The sequence below is a fragment of the Lampetra planeri genome, chromosome 25 (genome assembly GCF_965212315.1).
Source record: "Lampetra planeri chromosome 25, kcLamPlan1.2.h2, whole genome shotgun sequence".
In the NCBI taxonomy this organism is placed as follows: Eukaryota; Metazoa; Chordata; class Hyperoartia; order Petromyzontiformes; family Petromyzontidae; genus Lampetra; species Lampetra planeri.
This window is the reverse complement of record NC_136131.1, coordinates 7,397,955-7,417,847: the sequence shown is the minus strand read 5'-3', so window position 1 is coordinate 7,417,847 and position 19,893 is coordinate 7,397,955. Positions and strand designations below refer to the sequence as shown.

The 19,893-nt window shown below is 51.0% G+C and overlaps 1 protein-coding gene across 12 annotated transcripts; it reads left to right on the top strand.

The window, feature by feature from the left end:
* Window positions 1–924: 924 nt before the first annotated feature.
* LOC144727368 (E3 ubiquitin-protein ligase pellino homolog 2-like) lies at window positions 925–19,857 on the top strand. 12 transcript variants are annotated; one of them, XM_078606128.1, is made up of 8 exons: window positions 925–1,009; window positions 5,323–5,443; window positions 12,873–13,121; window positions 14,314–14,443; window positions 15,530–15,631; window positions 16,244–16,498; window positions 17,687–17,899; window positions 18,176–19,857. In XM_078606128.1, exons 2-8 carry the CDS (start codon window positions 5,436–5,438, stop codon window positions 18,938–18,940), a joined length of 1,722 nt encoding a protein of 573 aa, XP_078462254.1. In that variant the 5' UTR covers window positions 925–1,009; window positions 5,323–5,435; the 3' UTR covers window positions 18,941–19,857. The 12 variants fall into 12 exon arrangements, with proteins under 12 accessions (XP_078462254.1, XP_078462253.1, XP_078462255.1 ...); XM_078606127.1 differs by having other exon boundaries at window positions 947–1,009; window positions 4,876–5,443; XM_078606129.1 differs by lacking the exon at window positions 925–1,009 and having other exon boundaries at window positions 4,716–5,443; window positions 12,876–13,121.
* Window positions 19,858–19,893: the final 36 nt, after the last annotated feature.

Genomic DNA, 19,893 nt, shown 5'->3' with positions numbered 1-19,893 from the left:
TGGGGTTTTTTTGCCGTTTAATTCGTTCAAATTTGGACCATGATGACAGCACACAACGGCCTACGCTTGCGAATAACGTTACGAGATCTGCACCGTCCACACAGCACAGTATTTTAGCGGTTAATATACCTGCAATATTAATCGGGGCGGCCGCTGGATTAGAACCGTAAACCTATACAACAAGCAGCTAACGAGCTGGGCCGTGACACCAATTCACAGTTCAACTTCGCATCACGAACACCAACCACATGTGGTAAAATCTCCTAATAACGTATACATTTTAACTTTTAAAATCCCAACGCCACTTCATCACAATATTTATATCGCATTTTTTTTACTCCACTACTGGTTGTAGGCCTCCTCAATTCCGTGTCGGTCATGGGTTTGTTTGACCATACTTCACCGGCTTCATAATTTTTAGAGCGCAGTGCACTAACCAATGATCAATTCGTTGCCACTATTTCTCTTACCGTGATCATTCATGGTCAGTCCACTGCTGGATGAAGGGCTCTCCAGACTGCGTCAATATATTCCGCGTGTATTTAAAATTATTACAAACGTGGTTCGGACTTTACCATTCGTCTCATTCGCTTGATCACAAGCTTAATAAGTGCACAAATATATTTTAAAGGCGACGCGTAAATAAATTTAGGTTCAAATATAAACGAAATCTCACGTAAAAAACCGAAAACAGCAAATATAACAATTACCAAATCCGCGTGCTTGGAGCAGCAGCAGCAACACGTGGGGCCTCGAATTTCCCGCGCTTTTCCACATCCGTCAACCCCCACTGAAACTTCCTGATGCACGCCGATTGGATGGCACCCGCCTATCACGCGCCTCGTGAGCGTCTCCCATTGGTCAGCGCCGCCCGATCACGCGCTGCTCGCGTTCTGATTGGAGCTCCCCCCCTCCCAACACGCGCTTAGCCCCACCCCTAGGACCCGCGCTCGCGCTCCATTTAATGTTCAATGTTCCCGCTTGCAATAGACTCGAAGACGATTAACAGGTAAATTAAGTATATAAATTAAGTATAGGTAAGTTTACTTTTTCTGAGGGAAAAGGACACTCTAGAGGGAAAATGTACATCTTTAAATTCTTGTTATGATAAATATGTAAATTGTATTACCCACATTGCTCGTGCGACGCGACACGGGAAGTAATTCCCGCCTGTTATTTCAGGTGGCTCCTCACGTCAGAATTCAGCGATTGTCAACAACAACAAAATCCCGTGTTCACCGTTCGTGATAATCGTGGGGTTTTTTTTTAATATCCTCTGTAGTTGTTTACCTCACGAAAGAAACGAATCCCTCAAGAGTTGTTACGGCCACTCCGTGGTCCCCCTGGTGGCCACTCTCACCGCATGGCTGTTGACGAGCGGGACAAATTAACCAGCAGTGGATTATATCTCAACAATCGATTATATTTATATTTGTTTACAAGATTGTTGGGTAAACGTAAGCGAACTCCAGTGGCCGTGAATTTGTTACAAATCTAAAGAAAATCAACGCCCGTCAATAACAACGTTTGTGGTCTTAAACCGCTAAACATTAAATCGGTAATAGGCGACGTTTCGGGCAATGACCCCCCCTCCTTATTAATTCATTTAAAAAAATCAGAAAATAGCAATTCCCATACACTTTAATGCGTGTATCGGTGAGCTTAATCGATGCTAATTGATTAAATCTCTACGGTAACACCGCGGGTGTATTGATCACAGTAACACGACGGCCCCGTGGACGTTAAAGACCCCGTGACATCGTTGGCAAGAGTTGTGCCACTGTGTGACGGTCTCACGGTCCAAATGTCTTGTGACCCCCCCCCTATTAATTAACGGGCCCCCAATATGTTTCTTGCTTTGTATATTAATTTATATTTTTAAATAAATCGAACTTTAAAATAATAAAAGTTGTACAGAATTAAATTGGGGTTGTCACAAGACACCTGGACCACCCGAAATATCACAATCATCGACACTCTGAGAGACTTTCCTCGGCAAAGAAGCATAACCAAAATAGCAATAATAATAGCAATAAAGTTGCTTTAACTAGGTTCGAATCCGGGCCACGGTCAACATCAGTGGCGAGTGACATCTGAACCGGACCTCCTCTCGGTCGACTCAGCCTTAAATGAAGTACTGTACTATTGGTGGTGCGGTGTGTAACATCGCCACCGGGACATTGAGTTATCGACATTTATCGATTCATATTCTTAGGTTTTTTCGGTAAAGTCACGTAGGTATTTTTTAAAAATAATAATTAAAATAATCAATTAAAATAACTAAATTAAATCACGACGTTTCGGAAGCAACACAAGCCTCCGTCATCAGGTGTAACTGCTCCAGTAATTTGAGTAATTTTACTAAATTTATTTATTTTCATTTATTATTTTATTTTATTATTATAAAAAATTACCTACGTGATTTTACCGAAAAAACCTAAGAGTATGAATCCTTGCAGTCACGAAAGCTTCAAATATAGAATTTATCGATTCCTAAACTTCATTTATCTTGAGTGCAACAACCGATTTTTTTCGATTTATCGAAATTACTTGTTAAAAGATTTGCTAATTTTACATTCAGGCTCAATTGTGGCGGATACGTATACAACAAGCGAGCCTTTAAAGAGTTTAAAAATGTCCCTTCTTGAACAAGATCACGAGTATTAATTGGAACGGCGGGCGATCGATAAAGTTATATCTGTCAATACTGAGGAAACAAAGGCGGTCGGGCGTGGTGCTGGCCACACCACCCCTTCATGTACCGTGTCGTATTTAATAGGCCCTCACTAACAGCGACACAGATAAATTGGGTCTGGGAAATAACCACCCTAAATATATACACACACGCGCGCATACGTAGATACTGCTATATACACAATGTATATCTATACTGTATATACATTATGTGTATATCTACGCTATGGGCAGCAGAGGGCAGTGCGGCATCACAATTCAAAGTTGCACTGCACCTCTATGCTCCCATGTCCACACCAGTAGGGGCGGGGGGAGGCGTAGGAGCGGGTCAGTGTCTCCCTGCCTTAATGAGCAACGGGGGCTGTGCTTTTCTGCAATTGTGGAAATTCCATATTCCTCTGGCCGTGAACGGTACCAGGTCTTCCCCTACTGCCACCAGGCGGCTCCTAGAGGTGAATGGTCCTGGCAGGCGACGGTGTGGAGACCGCAGACCTCTGGATCAGAGTTGAACTCTAGGCACGTAGGCGAGAGTTGAACTCTAGGCACGGGTTCAGAGTTGAACTCTAGGCACGGGGTCAGAGTTGAACTCTAGGCACGTAGGCGAGAGTTGAACTCTAGGCACGGGTTCAGAGTTGAACTCTAGGCACGGGTTCAGAGTTGAACTCTAGGCACGGGGTCAGAGTTGAACTCTAGGCACGGGGTTAAGAGTTGAACTCTAGGCACGGGGCAAGAGTTGAACTCTAGGCACGGGGTCAGAGTTGAACTCTAGGCACGGGTTCAGAGTTGAACTCTAGGCACGGGGTCAGAGTTGAACTCTAGGCACGGAGCAAGAGTTGAACTCTAGGCACGGAGCAAGAGTTGAACTCTAGGCACGGGTCAAGAGTTGAACTCTAGGCACGGGGCAAGAGTTGAACTCTAAGCACGGAGCAACAGTTGAACTCTAGGCACGGAGCAAGAGTTGAACTCTAGGCACGGGTTAGGAGTTGAACTCTAGGCACGGAGCAAGAGTTGAACTCTAGGCACGGGTCAAGAGTTGAACTCTAGGCACGGGGCAAGAGTTGAACTCTAGGCACGGGTCAAGAGTTGAACTCTAGGCACGGAGCAAGAGTTGAACTCTAGGCACGGAGCAAGAGTTGAACTCTAGGCACGGGTCAAGAGTTGAACTCTAGGCACGGAGCAAGAGTTGAACTCTAGGCACGGGGCAAGAGTTGAACTCTAAGCACGGAGCAAGAGTTGAACTCTAGGCACGGAGCAAGAGTTAAACTCTAGACACGGGTCAAGAGTTGAACTCTAGGCACGGAGAAAGAGTTGAACTCTAGGCACGGGTCAGGAGTTGAACTCTAGGCACGGAGCAAGAGTTGAACTCTAGGCACGGGTCAAGAGTTGAACTCTAGGCACGGAGCAAGAGTTGAACTCTAGGCACGGGTCAAGAGTTGAACTCTAGGCACGGGGCAAGAGTTGAACTCTAGGCACGGAGCAAGAGTTGAACTCTAGGCACGGGTCAGGAGTTGAACTCTAGGCACGGGGCAAGAGTTGAACTCTAGGCACGGGGCAAGAGTTGAACTCTAGGCACGGAGCAAGAGTTGAACTCTAGGCACGGGTTCAGAGTTGAACTCTAGGCACGGAGCAAGAGTTGAATTCTAGGCACGGGTTCAGAGTTGAACTCTAGGCACGGGTCAAGAGTTGAACTCTAGGCACGGGTTCAGAGTTGAACTCTAGGCACGGGTTCAGAGTTGAACTCTAGGCACGGGTTCAAAGTTGAACTCTAGGCACGGGGCAACACCAGCCCTTCTCCAATCACTCCTCAATCCCTCCCGCCTTCCCCTAATACAGTACTCCCACTCAACCCATTACCCACAACCCCTGTCCCCACCTTGCCCCAATCTTACCTTCCTCCTCCAACCTCCCCTCTCTTTATCTCCATTCTCTCATCCACCATCCATCTCTCCACCTCTACATCCCCTTCCCCTCCTCTCACTCCCTTCATCTCGCATCCATCCACCTCGCCTTGTTGTGGAATCCCCCCGCCACCCCCATTGCCCTCTCTCCCTCCCCTTCCCCATTCGCCCTCTTCCGGCTCTCCCCCATCCTCCCTCTCCCCGTTCCTCCCTCTCCTCCCTCCACCTCTCTTACCTCCCCACTCCCTCTCCAACATCCCTCCTCTCCTCCCTCCCCGTGTAGGATCCCCCATCATTGGGGAGACCCCGTCTGCTCCGCCAGAGCAAGTCATCTGTAGCCGCAACACGGGGTGGTGGTGGGTGAGACTCCGCACGACCCTCCCGCCTTGCCCGTCTCACGCACATCGAGGTCGCCCGGGGGTTGTGGGGTGGCAGGTGTGGAGAGTGGCAGCTGAGATAGAGACGTGCCGAGAGGGGTGGGGGTTGGAGAGAGAAAGAGAGAGCGAGAGACGTGGTGGATACGCAGAGAGGGGGAGGCGCGGGAGGGACGTGAAAGGGGAGAGGCGCGCCGAGGAGAGAGAGATACGTGCACAGAGGGGGAGGAGAGAGATACGTGCACAGAGGGGGAGGAGGGAGAGATGCGTGGGACGAGACGTGGAGATCGTGAGATCAAAGAGAAAGGCGTGGGGAGTGTGATGGGGATGGAGGGATACGTTGTGTGTCGATGAAGGAAGAAGAGGAGGAGATGTGAAGGCGGATCGGGTCTGGCTGCGTGGCTGAGCGACGCCTCACACGTCCGGGAGAGACGAGAAGAGGCGAGGCGACGCGGTGCATCGAGCGGAGATGCCTGGGTGAGTGGTGGAGTGAGTGGTGGAATGTGTGGAGTGGGTCATGATTGAGTGAGTGATTGAGTGATGCAGAGAGTGGTGGAGTGGGTGATGATAGAGTGAGTGGTTCATTTAATAACGGTGTATATGAATGTGTGAATGATGGGATAAATGCTCAAGTGAATGTACATTTATGCATGATCCAGTTAATAAATAAGAGCGTACGATTGCATTTGAATGAATGAACGACGGGGAGATTGAGACTGAATGTACATTGGAGGAAATGGTACTTAAGGCAGTGAGGGAACGAGTAATTAAATGCAATTGAAAGGATTACCGAAACTAAACATTGAATGAATGAAATATAAATTGAACGGTAGAGTTAATGAGAGAATGAGTGAATAGCAGGATCGTGAGTGAATGAGATTGAGTGAGCGAACGAGGTTTCAAAGGGCGTGTTGGGGGTCCATGAGTCGGAGTCGATGACAGCTTGATATATAGCGAATCATGAGAGAATGGGTTACAACATAATGGCATAACCGACAGAGCGAAAGCGTGCGTGGTTAAGTAATGGTTACAGTAAGTTAAATGGTGAACGCATGAGCGAGTAAATCAGTGAAAAACAACCATCCTCACACACGCACACTCAACGGAAGAGGCGGGAAACAAGATAACAGTACTAATATTATGAGTATCCATTGGACCCATATTAATGCTGTGCATAATAATATCACTGTGGTTATAATTGTATTTATTTATATGCGATGTTTATCATGATGGACGCGCATGCGCAGTGCGTATTCGCACCACCCCGGCTGGCTTAATTGAAATCGCGCGCACGTGTTTATGATTAATTGGCGCGAGAGGTGGAGCGGAATATTAGATGCGGTTCAGTCATAAACATCCACACATCAACATCATCCATCTCCCATCACGCGCCATCAATCAACCACCTTCCATCACGTATCTCATCCATCACCGATCACCCCATCAACGTTACTCATCAAGCATCAACCATCATCCGTCTTCCATTACCATCACCCAAATTAACATCATCAACCATCACGACGAACACCCATCACCCATCACACATAAACCGTCATCCATGAACATCATCATTCATCGCCTCCATCATCCCCTATCACATTCCAACAGTACCCATTACCATCGTCAGCCCTATCACCGTCCATCATCACCATCCAACACCACCCATCATGTGCATCACCACACATGCACATACATCTTTGCAGCATTGTCATCTCCTGGCCATTTGGAAATCCAAGCCTATAACACCTGGTATTCAAAGGTAGCCTATCCAATTACTAACCAGACTCTATGTTGCTGTGTCTGCCTGTGTATGTGTGGAGGAGCGGTAGTGCACTGGTTAGCGCACCGCACTACAAACCCGGTCACCTGAGTTCGATTTCCGCTCGGTCGACTCAGCATTAAATTAGTGCCTGGTGCAATATGTAAGCATCGCCACTGGGGAGACAAAGGCGGTCGTGCGTCGGAGTTGGCCGCCTACCCACTCGTGTGCCGTGCTGGCATTCATAAGTGCTCGCTAACAGCACTTTCCTCAACAGCCTGTTAAGGCTACACGGGGGAACTTTGTCTTTGTACCATATTATGCCATAAAACTCCTCCCTATTTAATGGTCCCTAATTGAACCTTGGAGTTTGAATCCAAGTTTAAGAACTCGTGACACGTCCTTAAACGCGTACACATAAAAATATAATACACATACAGAACATACATGTGTTATGATGAAGCGGTGGTTTTCGCACTGACTGCGCTATGAACCCAGATAGTTCGAGGCACAAAAAAACCCCACAAAGATTCCCTTTTGGTGCCATAAACAGACTGTTTGGGGAAGTGCTATTTAGTGAACACATGAAGCCCGGCACGACACACGACGGGGGGGGGTGGCCAATACCACACTCGGCCGCCTTTGTCTCACCAATGGGTGATGTAGTTATTTGAGGCCGAGTCGACCTAATCGTCACTGGTGTTGGCCGTGAGCGGGAATCAAACTCCGGTTTCCGGGTTTGTAGCGCAGCGCGCTGATCGCTACACTGCCGCTCACGCACAGACACACAGTAAAGATCCGACGTGTAGCTTTAGAACACTGTTGGGGCAAGTGCTGTTTGCGAGCATCTATGAACACACCCTCTCTAAACGAACCGGTGATGGAGGGGAGGTGGGAGGGGATTGTGTCCCGGGAAACGCTTTTTATTTGCGGCCACGACTGAGGCTCGTGTTGAATTCATAATCGGGACCCACGTCTACTACTCCCACCTCCCTTCCCTCCTACCCCTCCTCTCCTGCCACGTACCCCTCCCCTCTCCCTCTCCACCACCTCTATTGCAACCTCTCTCTCCCCTCCCACGCCTACCCCCACGCATATCCCTCCCTTGAACCCACCCATCTCCCCCTCCACTCCCCTCCCTCGAGGTCCTCCACCTACACTCACCACTCTGCCCTCCCACCTCGAACCCCATCTCCATCCCTCCACAACTACCCCCCCCTTCCACCCACTCCTCTCCCTACCTTAATTACCAGCAAATCAACCACTATCGATAATACCTACACAACAATCATCACCTGCCGCACCGGTTCAGCCATTTGTCGCCGCCGTTCGTTGGTCGTGAGCTGGATTCGAACTCGGGTTGCCGAGTTCGTAGCGCGGTGCATGAAGCACACTCCACTACCTCTCCCCAAAACAACATCTACGGTACAGGTATAAACTTTACTAAACACTTCGGTCTCGTGCCGACAGATAGCAACCACCTATTGAGGCTGACATCGCTCACGGAATGGGTGGTGTGACCACCACCATGGACGGCGCTTTTGTTTTTCCTTCCCGATGCCGATAGGGTTTGTACACCGCACCAGGTACTCGTTTAGAGACCGAGTCGACCTAGGGGTAGCCCCACCAGGACCGGTTCATATATTTTCGTCACCGATGTTGGTGGCCATGAGCGGGGGAGTGGAACTCGGGTCGCCGGGTCCCCAGCGGAGTGGCGCTAACCGGTGCCCCACCGCTCGCTCCCCCATAGTCGAACACGCGCACGTGATGTTCGCGTAGAACACCCCCCACGCGCCTTTCAATCCCGCGGGGCACGCAGAGGCAATTACATTATATCTGTATCGCGGGGGGGTGGAGATGTCGGGGACAAATAGGCGGGTACGTGGGTTGTGCGGCTCTCTGAAGGTGGTGGTGGTGATTGTTGTGGTTGTAACAGTCATGGTGGTTGTTGGTGACCGTGATATGATAACAAGGTGGTTATATGATGGTGGTGATTGTTATAACAATTATGATTGTGATTTAAGATAATGGTAGTGGTATGATAACAAAGTGGTGATTGTTGTATTGTTACTAGTGATGGATTTGATCGTGGCTTTGATGATGTCACGCAGTATCTGCTCACTATCGTAGAGAGACGCGAGGAGGAGCCACAGACTCGCAGGGAGGCAGCAGCCAGGCAGTGACCCGGCACCAACAATTCCCCGAGCTCTGCGGTCCTCGATTTTAAGGGTTGTTCGGCCAATTAATGAGTGTTTGTTTATACATGTGGGGGGGGGCGGGCAATCGAAGCACCCGGAGGAAACTCACGAGGTGTGAGCGATGGACCAACTCTGTCCCAAACATATGGGACAAGTGGGGTTCACATTTTTTTGCTGTACCGCCGTCTCCTGGCAGAGGCAGTGTATTGGCACTTTATCGACACCCACCGTGGAGTTTCGCAACATTCGTGTATGTGATCGATCCCACAACTTTCACCATCTCCACCGTGTTATGCTCGTACTTAAGGTGATGGTGATATTGGTTGTAATCGTGGTGGTGGTTGTATTAGTAGCGAATGCAATTATGGTATCAATACTGTGTCATCGTAATGAGGATGGTGATTGTGATGAAGCTGGCGCTGGCGACGGTGTGTTGATTGTGGTAGTGTTATGATGGCAATTGTGGCCATGATGGTGATGTGATTTGGAAGCGTTTGTTGTAGCGGCAATGCTGATTGGTGATGGTGGTTAATTTGGGGTTGGCTGTGGTGTGATGGTAGCGGGATGTGATGGTGATTCTGGCCAAGGTGGTGCCGATGATGGTTGTCGCGGCTGTGGTGATTGTTTTGGTGATGATGGTGATGGATGTATGGCAGGAGGTTACTCCCTCGACACTTCACGTGGCCTCAATGGTGCGCTGGGCATGGCACGAGCGCCGTGGTGACGTCACTGCAACTTAGTGGCGAATGGCGGAGGCTGTTGTTGTTGTTGATGGATTGTGTTGATGTGTTGTGCGGCGAGTGATGATGCATGGGTCTGGGCCGCGACTGTGGCGCAGACAAAATACAAAGATGCAGACAAAGATCCTCCGTAATAGCCTTTAACAGAGTGTTGGGGCAAGGGCTGACTCGCATTGACACGCATACGCACGCATACTGTATACAATTTACACAAACACATACATTGACATGCAGATATTCGCATACACACGTACACACATACTGTATTTATACACAAATGCATGCGCATTGAGACGCATGTAAGTTCATACACAGAGAAATAGATCCCCCTTAACACACTATTGGGACAAATACGCACATTTACACACTCGTATACACTCACACAATGACATTCACACCCACACACATTCACACCCGCGCATACAAATTCCATCCCCGACTCATTGACATTCACACATGCATGCATACACAACAAAGACCGCCCGTATAGCCTTAACAGACTGTTGGGGCAAGTGCTGTTCGCGAAAAGCACCTATGAAGGCCGACACGGCACACCGGGCGGTCGGTGGCCAGCACCACGCCCGGTCGCCTTTGTCCCCCTCGTGTCGGATGTTTACTGCACACCGCACCAGGTACTCCTCTAGAACAGATGCATCACTCCATTATCGACTCGCTCCCTCCCGATCCTTCTATACTACCCCCCCCCTATTTCCTACCCTCCCACCCCCCATTTCCGACCCTCCCACCCCACATCCCCCCACACCCCCACCTCTGTGACACCGCCCACAGTAGCAGATGTTGGCAAGATCACGCAGCGGAACAGATGCGGTGTTAGTGTGTCTGGTTGTGTGTGTGTCTGTGTGTGTGGGGATGTGTGAGGTTGTTGTGCCCTTTGTGTCGACGTGGACTGCACTACGAACCCGGCGACCTCAGTTCGATTCCCGCTCACGGCTACAACACCAGTGACAATCCGAACCAGTCCTGCGCCTCCCCTAGATCAACTCAGCCTCAAATGTGTTCCTGGATGCGATGTGTAAACATCGTGCCTGGGAAGACAAAGGCGGTCGGGCGTGGTGCTGGCCGCACACCCCGCGTGTACCATTTCCGGCCTTCATAGGTGCTCGCTAACAGCACTTGCCCCAACAGTCTGTGAAGGCTATGCAGGGGATCTTTGTCTATGGGGAGCTGTAGCCAAGTGGAAAGTGCACTGCAACCTGAGTACGATTCTCGCTCACAACCGAACTTAATAGGTGCTCGCTTACAGCACTTGCCAACAGTCTGTACAGCTGTGGGTCTGTGTGTCTGGGTGTGTTTGTGGGTATCCACGTGTATATGAGTATCCGTTTCTGAGTGTATCTGTGTGTGTATCCCCTGTATATAACGTTATGGACACCAGACACATTTAGGGGGCATATTTTATTCTGATGAGTACTGTAAAAGCTTGGGAGAGAAGAGACTGATTATAATGGGAGGAGGGAATTCCAAAGTGGAACAGTGCGAGTAAAGCATGAAGAGAAGTCACGTGTTGGTGAGTTTGGTACGTTTTTGGGTGGACGAGTGGGCCAGTGGATGAGTGAGTGGGTGATTCAGTGAATGCTTTGGTTGGTGGGTGAGTGAGTGGGTCATGGCGTTATTTGGTGAATTAGTGGATTGGTGGGTGAGTGAGTGGGGTTGGTGAGTGAATCGGTGTGTTGTGGCCTGGAGTGTGGTGTAAATGTCCGCACCAGGAGCTGAAAAAGCTCGTTTTAACTCGTACCACGCCGCTCAATTTTCATTTTGACCCGAAACATCCAGAAACGCTGGAAATGTTTACGCACGAGCAGTACCAGCAGACAGACAGTCAGTCGTGTTCTACGGCTTAGAACTTCCTCATTGTGAAACAGCCAGAAAGCAGAAACTCTGCCATATTTCCCCATTTTCTCATTGTAAAATGTGACACATTTCGGTGCGTCGCTGCGTGCTGTGAGAGGCAGGCGTAATGGACGGGGCAGAGAGATTTTTGTTTTCAGTGCGACTGTTGCAACCCAACTATCACCTGTAAAACCGTAGCGGCAACAGACACAACGGTATTTGTTTAACAGGGATCAAGGCCCCGGTCATGAGACTAGGAGAAGGCAGAACTGGTTAAGTGTTGTTATTTTTTGTTCGTTGAAGCAAGTAATGATTATTATTATGATTGTTAGTGTATTTGGCATACAGGCCATTCATACGGCGTGACGCTACAGTAACGAAGGAAGGCGTGATGTCTCACAGATGGGAGTTGTAGGCCAGTAAGGAACGTTGTTGCTACGTGGGTTTCCACAATGAAGTTACTGCGGCTTGAAATAATTATCCCAGAAGGCCGATAGGCTGATGTACAGTACTGAAATATTAGAGTTTTTTGGGGGAAATAAAACCGTTCCGTTTTATTTTATTACCTTTTTTTACTGATTATCACAGTCTATAAAGACCAAAAACGTACGAAAAGATTTTGTAGAAGCAACTTATGGCCTTCAGTTTACAATTGTATGTGGAGGACATTGACGGCAGGATGGGGGTAAGCAACTTTGAAGTTGGGAATGGAATGTGGCAACAAGTGTTGAATGTGCTATCAGGAAGAGGAGATAGTGATGGGTGGGACACATGGTGTGCAGGATGGAGGAGGAGGTACGCAACTTGGCGGTTGGGAATAGGAGGATGTAGTGATGGGTGGGATGCGTGTCTCGGCTGGTGGAGGGCAGTCCCCCTAGACGGGCATTGGAGTAGCACCCAGAGGTCAGTGACCAAGGGGAAGAGAAGACCTAAAGCAGGGCGATGGTGATGGCGATATCGTAAGAGGGGTCCTTGACAGACGTGTGGACTGTGTCACAAAACTGCCTCAAGGTATACGTTCTAAAGACCTCTCCTTCCTCCCTGTGTCTTCCTTGTCTCTCTGCCTCCCTCTCTAACCCGATTTACCCCGTGTCTCACTCCAATCACCCCATGTCCTTGCCCCCATCATCGCATCTCTCCCCATTATCTCCCCCTGCCTCCTATCCTCTCCATCTCCCCCATATCTCCTCTCCATGTCTCCTCCCGTATCTCTCTCCCCATGTCTCCCCCCCCTCCCGCCCATATGTTCCCCCAGTGGCTACCACCCCCTGTCTCTCTCCTCGTGTCTCCTGCTCCACCCCCCACTGTGTCTGTCCCTTTGTACCAACCCCAACCCTATCGCGTCCCATGTGCTGCAGCAGTGTGCCCGAGTGTTGTGACATCGCGGTGCCGCCCGGAGCACACGGAGGGGCGCGCTCTGTCTCCACCACGAGCGCCTCTCATGAGCACCGCCAGCAGCAGCTTCAGCAACAGCAGCAACAGCAGCAGCAGCAGCCGGCGCTCATGTTCGGCACATCACGCGAACAGCAGCAGCAGCAGCAGGGGGGCTCGGCACCCGCAGCAGGAGCAAGGGACACGGTTCTGTATGGGCAACTCATTGTGCTGGGGTGGGTATCCTTGGTGGTTCAATGTAATCGATATCATCGTCATCGTTCATGATCTATCCCCTGCTGGATGAAGGCCCCTCCTCAAGCCGTCGTCATCTCCCATTGGGTCATCGCGAAGCAGCTTCGAGTTCCGTGGTGGATGTCTGCCCTCCTTGGGCTGTCACTCCGCAATTAGTCCTGCCCTCACCCACTTACCAGTCAACGTGATGTCTTTCTCTCAATTGTGTATGTCCCCCGGGTGCATGTGCGCCTCTTGGCGGTACGATTTTTAGATCAATACGGCCTCAAATCAGTTTCCTGCTGCGGTGTGTTAAACATCAGCACTGGGGAGACAAAGGCGGACGGGCGTGGTGTTAGCTACCCATCCCTTCATGTGCTGTGCTGTCCTTCATAGGTGCTACTCGCTAACAGCACTTTCCCCAACAGTCTGTTCAAGGCTATGGTGGGGGATCTTTGACGGTTTTCTTTGGTACTTTTTGTGAGGAGCGTGTGATAAGACTAAAGTCAGTAGCGAGTGGCCAAAGTCCATTACTGGGTTGGTTGGCAGCTGCATAGTTATCTTCACACTAGCCCGGCCAGGTCGACACATGAATATCATAACATGTCCTTGTTGTTGTGACCTAATGATCTGCCATTACCGGGCATTTGTAAAAAAGAGCATCATAGTTCATTGGATTCTTTCAGATCTTTTTTTTTATAGATATATAAATATAATAAGTCCGTGGTGGGGGAAACTACTGCCCACGAATTAATCTCCTCCGCCCCTCGGCCACATAACGAAGCCTCCCGCTCTGCAACGGTAAACGGTGTTTACCCATCGATCGCGGACATCGTAGCCGCACTCATCGGGTCCTGGAGGGGGGGAAATCACTTGGACCTGGAAACTACATCACCGTGCTGCTCATTCTAGCACTGCACTCAGCCACTGCAATTACTGCGAGGGTTTCTTTGTACTCAGTTGAAATGCGTGCGCTGTTTTTCTCGATGTTCTTGGATAACGCTGAGGGTGTATGTGAGTTTGTTCGCGTCTTAAAGGGTGTGGTCACCCGCCAAAGGTTTTTAAAAGTCCTGTTTGATCCTCGGTAAAGAACAGGTTCCCTAACCATGTAATAATTCCTGTATGATGATGATGATGTGGATTATTTGAAAGATGATGGTAATGATGAGGTGGACGATGTGTGTCGTTCCACAGACACAATGGCTGTCTCCCCCTGGGCGACAAGGGGCGCAGACGGAGTCGGTTTAACCTCTACCGCAGGTCAAAGGCCAACGGGGTCAAGCCCAGCACGATGCACGTGACCCCAACCCCCCAGGCGGCCAAGGTCAGCAAACACGGCACTACGCGGTGACCCTCGCCCTGACCTTGAACTATGACACTAAACTTTATATAAACATTTATATGCATATCGCTTTGTCATTCCACTGCTGGATGAAGGCCTGTCCGTGGCATGTCGGTCATGGGGGTTGTTTAATCATAGTCTGGAACTCCCTTCCCAAAGTCATCCATGCTGTCGTCTCCCTGCCCCCGTTCACATCTTGTCTCAAGATTTACTCTTCTCCACTGCCTACGACTGATTTCCCCTCTCCCATAGACTCGCATGGAGACCCATAGACCCGCAGAGACCCAGAAAGAGCCATAGACTCATGGAACATAGATTCACATTGAGACCCACAAACTCGCACAGAGACCTACGATTGTGTGACAATCTCTCGCGAGAAAATAAACACACCTACGGTTTCTTTCCGGCATCTTGAGATACGGTGACATTTATACAATGCTATATAAACCCACTTTGTGTTGCATTGTATGCACAAATGATGTGTTCACGTCACCGCTCGCACATCATTTTTACACACGCACGCACGCAACAACAACGTGTGTTTGAACACTCGTATTTGCAGAGATTGCGCAATTTTTCTCCCTGCTCACTTCCCTTCGAGCACCTGGCCACAGCTGCATTGCGGCCACCATCGGCGCCACTCCCCAGAAAACAAACAGGGGATCATGATTGCCACTTGGGGCTCGCGTTTGTGAATTCCGGCTTTGTTCCCCCCTGCCCCCCCCCAACTCCCCGTCACCGTGCCCAAGTCAAGAGACCGAATTGGTTCTCATCTGCTGCCAGTGGCGAAACTAGTAGCTTTACATTTACAACATATACAGTCGGCGTATCTTTCTGTGCTGTCCACTTAGCTATCTTTGATTAAGAGGAGTAAACTAGGGCTTGAGTATAGAACTATGGATGCAATTATTTATTTGAAATAGCGTAAAGCTTCGACTTATTGTCACACTATCGGGATGTTTGGCCAACTACCGTTCACGAGCAGTGTGTTATTAACGTGGGAGGCAAAAAGCAGAGTGCTCGGAGAAAACCCCCGCACGCCGCCTGGTCTCCCCCACTGCACCGCAGGCCGTGAGCAGCAAGGAGCAGCACAGCGTGTCGTACACGCTGTCACGCAGCCAGACTGTCGTGGTGGAGTACGCGCACGACAAGGACACGGACATGTTCCAGGTGACCGGCACCACGCGGGCCCACGCTCACGTCGGAGGAATGACACCCCACGTCATTTGCTGCTGAGTAGACCTAAGGGGGCGACATGACGAGGGGGGGGGGTGGTGCGGCCAGCAAGCATCACAGCCTTTGTCTGTGTCTCTGACATGCACACCAGTGCATACATACTTGCGTACCCACAAATCTGCACACTCATTTATTCAAAGACAAACTTCTCCCGAAGAGCACTTTACCAGACTTTTGGGGCAAGTGCTGTTAGCGACTAGCACTTATGAAGGCCTTGCATGGCACGTCACACACACACACACAACGCACTCACTCGCACAAAGATCCCCCGTATAGTCTGTACGAGACTTGGAGCAAGTGCTATTGTTGAGCACCTATGAAGGCTGGCACGGCACAAGAGAGGGGGTGGGGTGGCCAGCACCACGTCCGGCCGCGTTTGTCTCCCTCGTGTTTATGTTTCATACACACCACACCGATATTAATTTCCGACTAAGTCGACCTAGGAGAGTCCCCGGACCAGTTCAAATATGCGGCAATCAAGCTTGGGTTGCTGGGTTTATAGCGCGGCGCACTAACCGCTACACTACCACTCCCCCGCTCGCACAGATCGGCCGCTCAACCGAGGGCCCCATCGACTTCGTGGTCACGGACACGCCGGCGGGCAATGGTGGTGGGGGGGGCGCTGCAGTTGGCCCCTCCACGGGGGGCGGCCCTGGCGGAGGGGGAGGGGAGGATGCGCACCTGGCAGCTCAGAGTACGATCTCGCGCTTCGCATGCCGCGTGGTCTGCGCACGCACCGCGCCTCACAGTGCGCGCATCTACGCGGCCGGCTTCGATTCTTCACGCAACATCTTCCTCGGGGTGAGAGGGCGAGCCCACACCCACCCCTACCCGGCCGAACACTGATCCATCCCCCCCTCCCGGAAAACTGAATCGTGAACTGTGATGACTCGGACGACTTTATCCTTAACTCGGCACTTGTTGAAATTGACCATGAATCTTGACCTCTCAGATTGATCTCTAAACGAGGATCTCGGCAGTGGCGGAATGGCATCGCTGTTGATTTTTCACGATAACTTGACTTGAAATAGCAGTGGACATATCCTTGCTTGTTTCAATATATAGGCCAACAGTCGCCCTATATGTGTTTTATTTTTCTGCAACTTAATTTTGTTCTTGTGCTGTTATCAGTTTGAAAATCATCTGCCCGAACCAACTCGCCCTGCAGCGAATATAAGACTTGACATTGATTTGTGTTTGTGCAATATTCTCGAAGATGCAGTTGTTTTTGACTTGATTTGTATTTAACTTCAATGCTGCATTTCGTTTCTATTATTTGTTTTTAAATCCTTTATATTAAGTTCACTTGCTTGCGTGCGCGCTTACGACCGTGCAAATCTTTCGGTCGTTTTTTAACCCACTTCCCGTGATCCAATCGAGCTGACATTTTGCACACAGACTCGTTGTGCGTGACAATTTATTTTAGGCATTTTAAAAACATATTTAATTACCAATTGCTTAATGGTGGCAGGCAATCATCTGACCCATAGGTGGCAGCCATCTCAAGCCAGAGGACGAGAGGACTCTAGCCACCACGCATATAAAGGATTTATAGTGAAACACTTTTTTTTACAGGTTAATTTTTGCCTTCCTCATTTTTGGTGACCCAGGTCGCTCTTGCAAATCAGTGGGCCTTACCTGGTAAGATAAATATTGTAGTATAGTTGTAGTAAATGTGACTCGCGATTCTGTTGAGTTCTGCACCTACGGTTTAAAACGGTGTTCTTGATTGCAAGGCCCGCGGGCCACTAACACCCCTGGTGGCCTTTAGTGAAGCCCCTGACATGCGGCCCCCAACGAAAGACAAATGCTGTCAAACCCAATGGTTTCAAATGTGCAGCGGCCCTCACACTGATGTCTGAAAATGAGTGAAGAACAACTGGTTTAAACAAAACAAACTGATTTCAGCTCCGACGTGGCCCATCCCTCCTCTGGAGAATCTCACTTGATCCCCGCCCCCCCCATCCCTTGTCCATCCCCACCGCGCAGGAGAAGGCCGCCAAGTGGAAGAGCGTGGCAGGCCAGATGGACGGCCTCACCACCAACGGCGTGCTCGTCATGACGCCGCGGCAACCGCCGCCGCACACTGGGGCCCCCGAGGGCGCCGGCGAGCCGAGTCCCGGCACATGGCGCGAGATCTCGGTGTGCGGCAATGTCTACTCGCTCCGCGAGACACGCTCCGCACAGCTGCGCGGACACCTGGTGAGTGGCGAGGGGGAGGAAGCGGAGGAGGGGGACTGTAAGTTGAGTGAGAATTCAGTCTGTGAGTGTGCGTCTAGTCGAAAACAACCTGTAACTATTCAAGTCCATGGATCTTGTTACCGCTGTGTGTAGCTATCTCTTTGTGTGTCTCTTTAAATGCCAATTATCCACCGGAATCTGCATTGCGATGACGCGAGACCATCACACCTCACTCATGTCATCTCCGCTACCACTTTCCTCTTCCACTTCCTCTCCTCCTCCTCCACACACCCCCAGGTGGACTCTGAGACCAACGTGCTGCGCGACGGCTCCCTCGTGGACCTGTGTGGCGCCACGCTGCTGTGGCGCACGGCCGAGGGGCTGGCGCGCGCCCCAACTCTGCGTGATATCGACGCGCTCCGCCAGGAAATCAACGCGGCGCGACCGCAGTGCCCCGTCGGCCTCAACACCCTCGCCTTCCCCAGCTTCCGGCGCCGCCCCGGCCCCACTGCCGGCGGTGGCTCCACCGCCAGCGGCGGCCCCACCAGCTGCACCGCGGCAGCAGCAGCAACATCTGGAACAACCGCAACAACCGCAGCGGCGGCGGCGGCGGCGGGATCCACTGTGGCCAACGGAACCGGCGGTGGCGTCGGTGACGAGGACCGGCAGCCGTGGGCCTACTTGGCGTGTGGACACGTGCACGGGCGGCATGAGTGGGGCCTCCGCGGCGGCGGCGGCATCGGTAACGTCACCGGCGGCGCCGGCAGCAACGGTGGCGCAACGGAAGCCGGACGCGAGTGCCCGATGTGCCGTGCCGTGGGGCCCTACGTGGCACTGTCACTGGGCCGCGAGCCAGCGTTCTACGTGGACGCGGGCCGGCCGGCGCACGCGCTCTCGCCTTGTGGACACGTGTGCTCCGAGAAGACGGCACGGTACTGGGCGCGTGTGTCGCTCCCGCATGGAACCCACGCCTTCCACGCGGCGTGCCCGTTCTGCGGCACGGCGTTCAGCGAGGGCGAACGTGCCAGCGTCAGGCTCATCTTCCAAGGCCCTCTCGACTGACGCGTGCGGCCGCCCTTGCCGGGACGCACCTCCGCCACCCCTTCCCCGCGATGGGCTCTAACGCTGACCAAACGTCCAGATTCGAGCCACCCTCCAACCCCCCCCGACCCTGGCACCCATAAATAGGGGGCCAACCTATGAAGGGACACCAAGTCTGCCGGCAGTCCGAGCGGTGCGTGCGTCATTTCCCATAGGGCATAAAGCTTTCCGAACAGCCTCCCCGTTTTTCTGGAACGAGTCCTAGTGGTTAGTTTCAGTGAGATTGTTCACGCAGTGTCATCCACCAAGGCATTTGCTGAAATATGTATATTTTTTATTTGGTTAATTTTTTTTCACACATTGGCAGTGGGCGGAGCTACCTTAATAGTGGGTGGGGCTACCTGAGTAGTGGGCGGGGTTATCTGAGCAGTGGGCGGGGTTATCTGAGCAGTGGGCGGGGTTATCTGAACAGTGGGCGAGGTTATCTGAGCAGTGGGTGGGGTTATCTGAGCAGTGAGCGAGGTTATCTGAGCAGTGGGCGGGGTTATCTGAGCAGTGAGCGAGGTTATCTGAGCAGTGGGCAGAGCCAACTCCGATCCTCTGAGCCACCTGTAACCTCGTATTTCCGCGATTGGTAATTTGCCCGTTAAAATGCAAATTAGATTTTTACTCACCGATCTGCACTTGCCCAATGATTGTTAAACGCATACCACGTGTAGAATTACAGCGCTGATGTAATTTTAATTGCGGCTCCCTGTGTCACACAGGGCACACACACACACGCATGTGCACATACACACGACAACAATATTTCTCCATGTGCATTAGAGCTGGTTCTACATCACGTGGAACACGTTTAGCAATCATCAGGCTTGCGCAGTGTGTAAAGACTTGATTTGTGTTTTGACAGATGGTGAATTTGTAAATTCTAAAATTTGTATCACTGTGGCTCCTGGTTTATGGCCTTCCCTTGG

Coding starts and splice junctions, on each gene's coding strand:
- LOC144727368 (XM_078606125.1), top strand. CDS start 8,664: ATGGTGGTTGTTGGTGACCGTGATATGATAACAAG. Junction 8,699..12,872: donor GACCGTGATATGATAACAAG/GTGGTTATATGA, acceptor CATGTGCTGCAG/CAGTGTGCCCGAGTGTTGTG. Junction 17,900..18,175: donor CACAGCTGCGCGGACACCTG/GTGAGTGGCGAG, acceptor ACACACCCCCAG/GTGGACTCTGAGACCAACGT.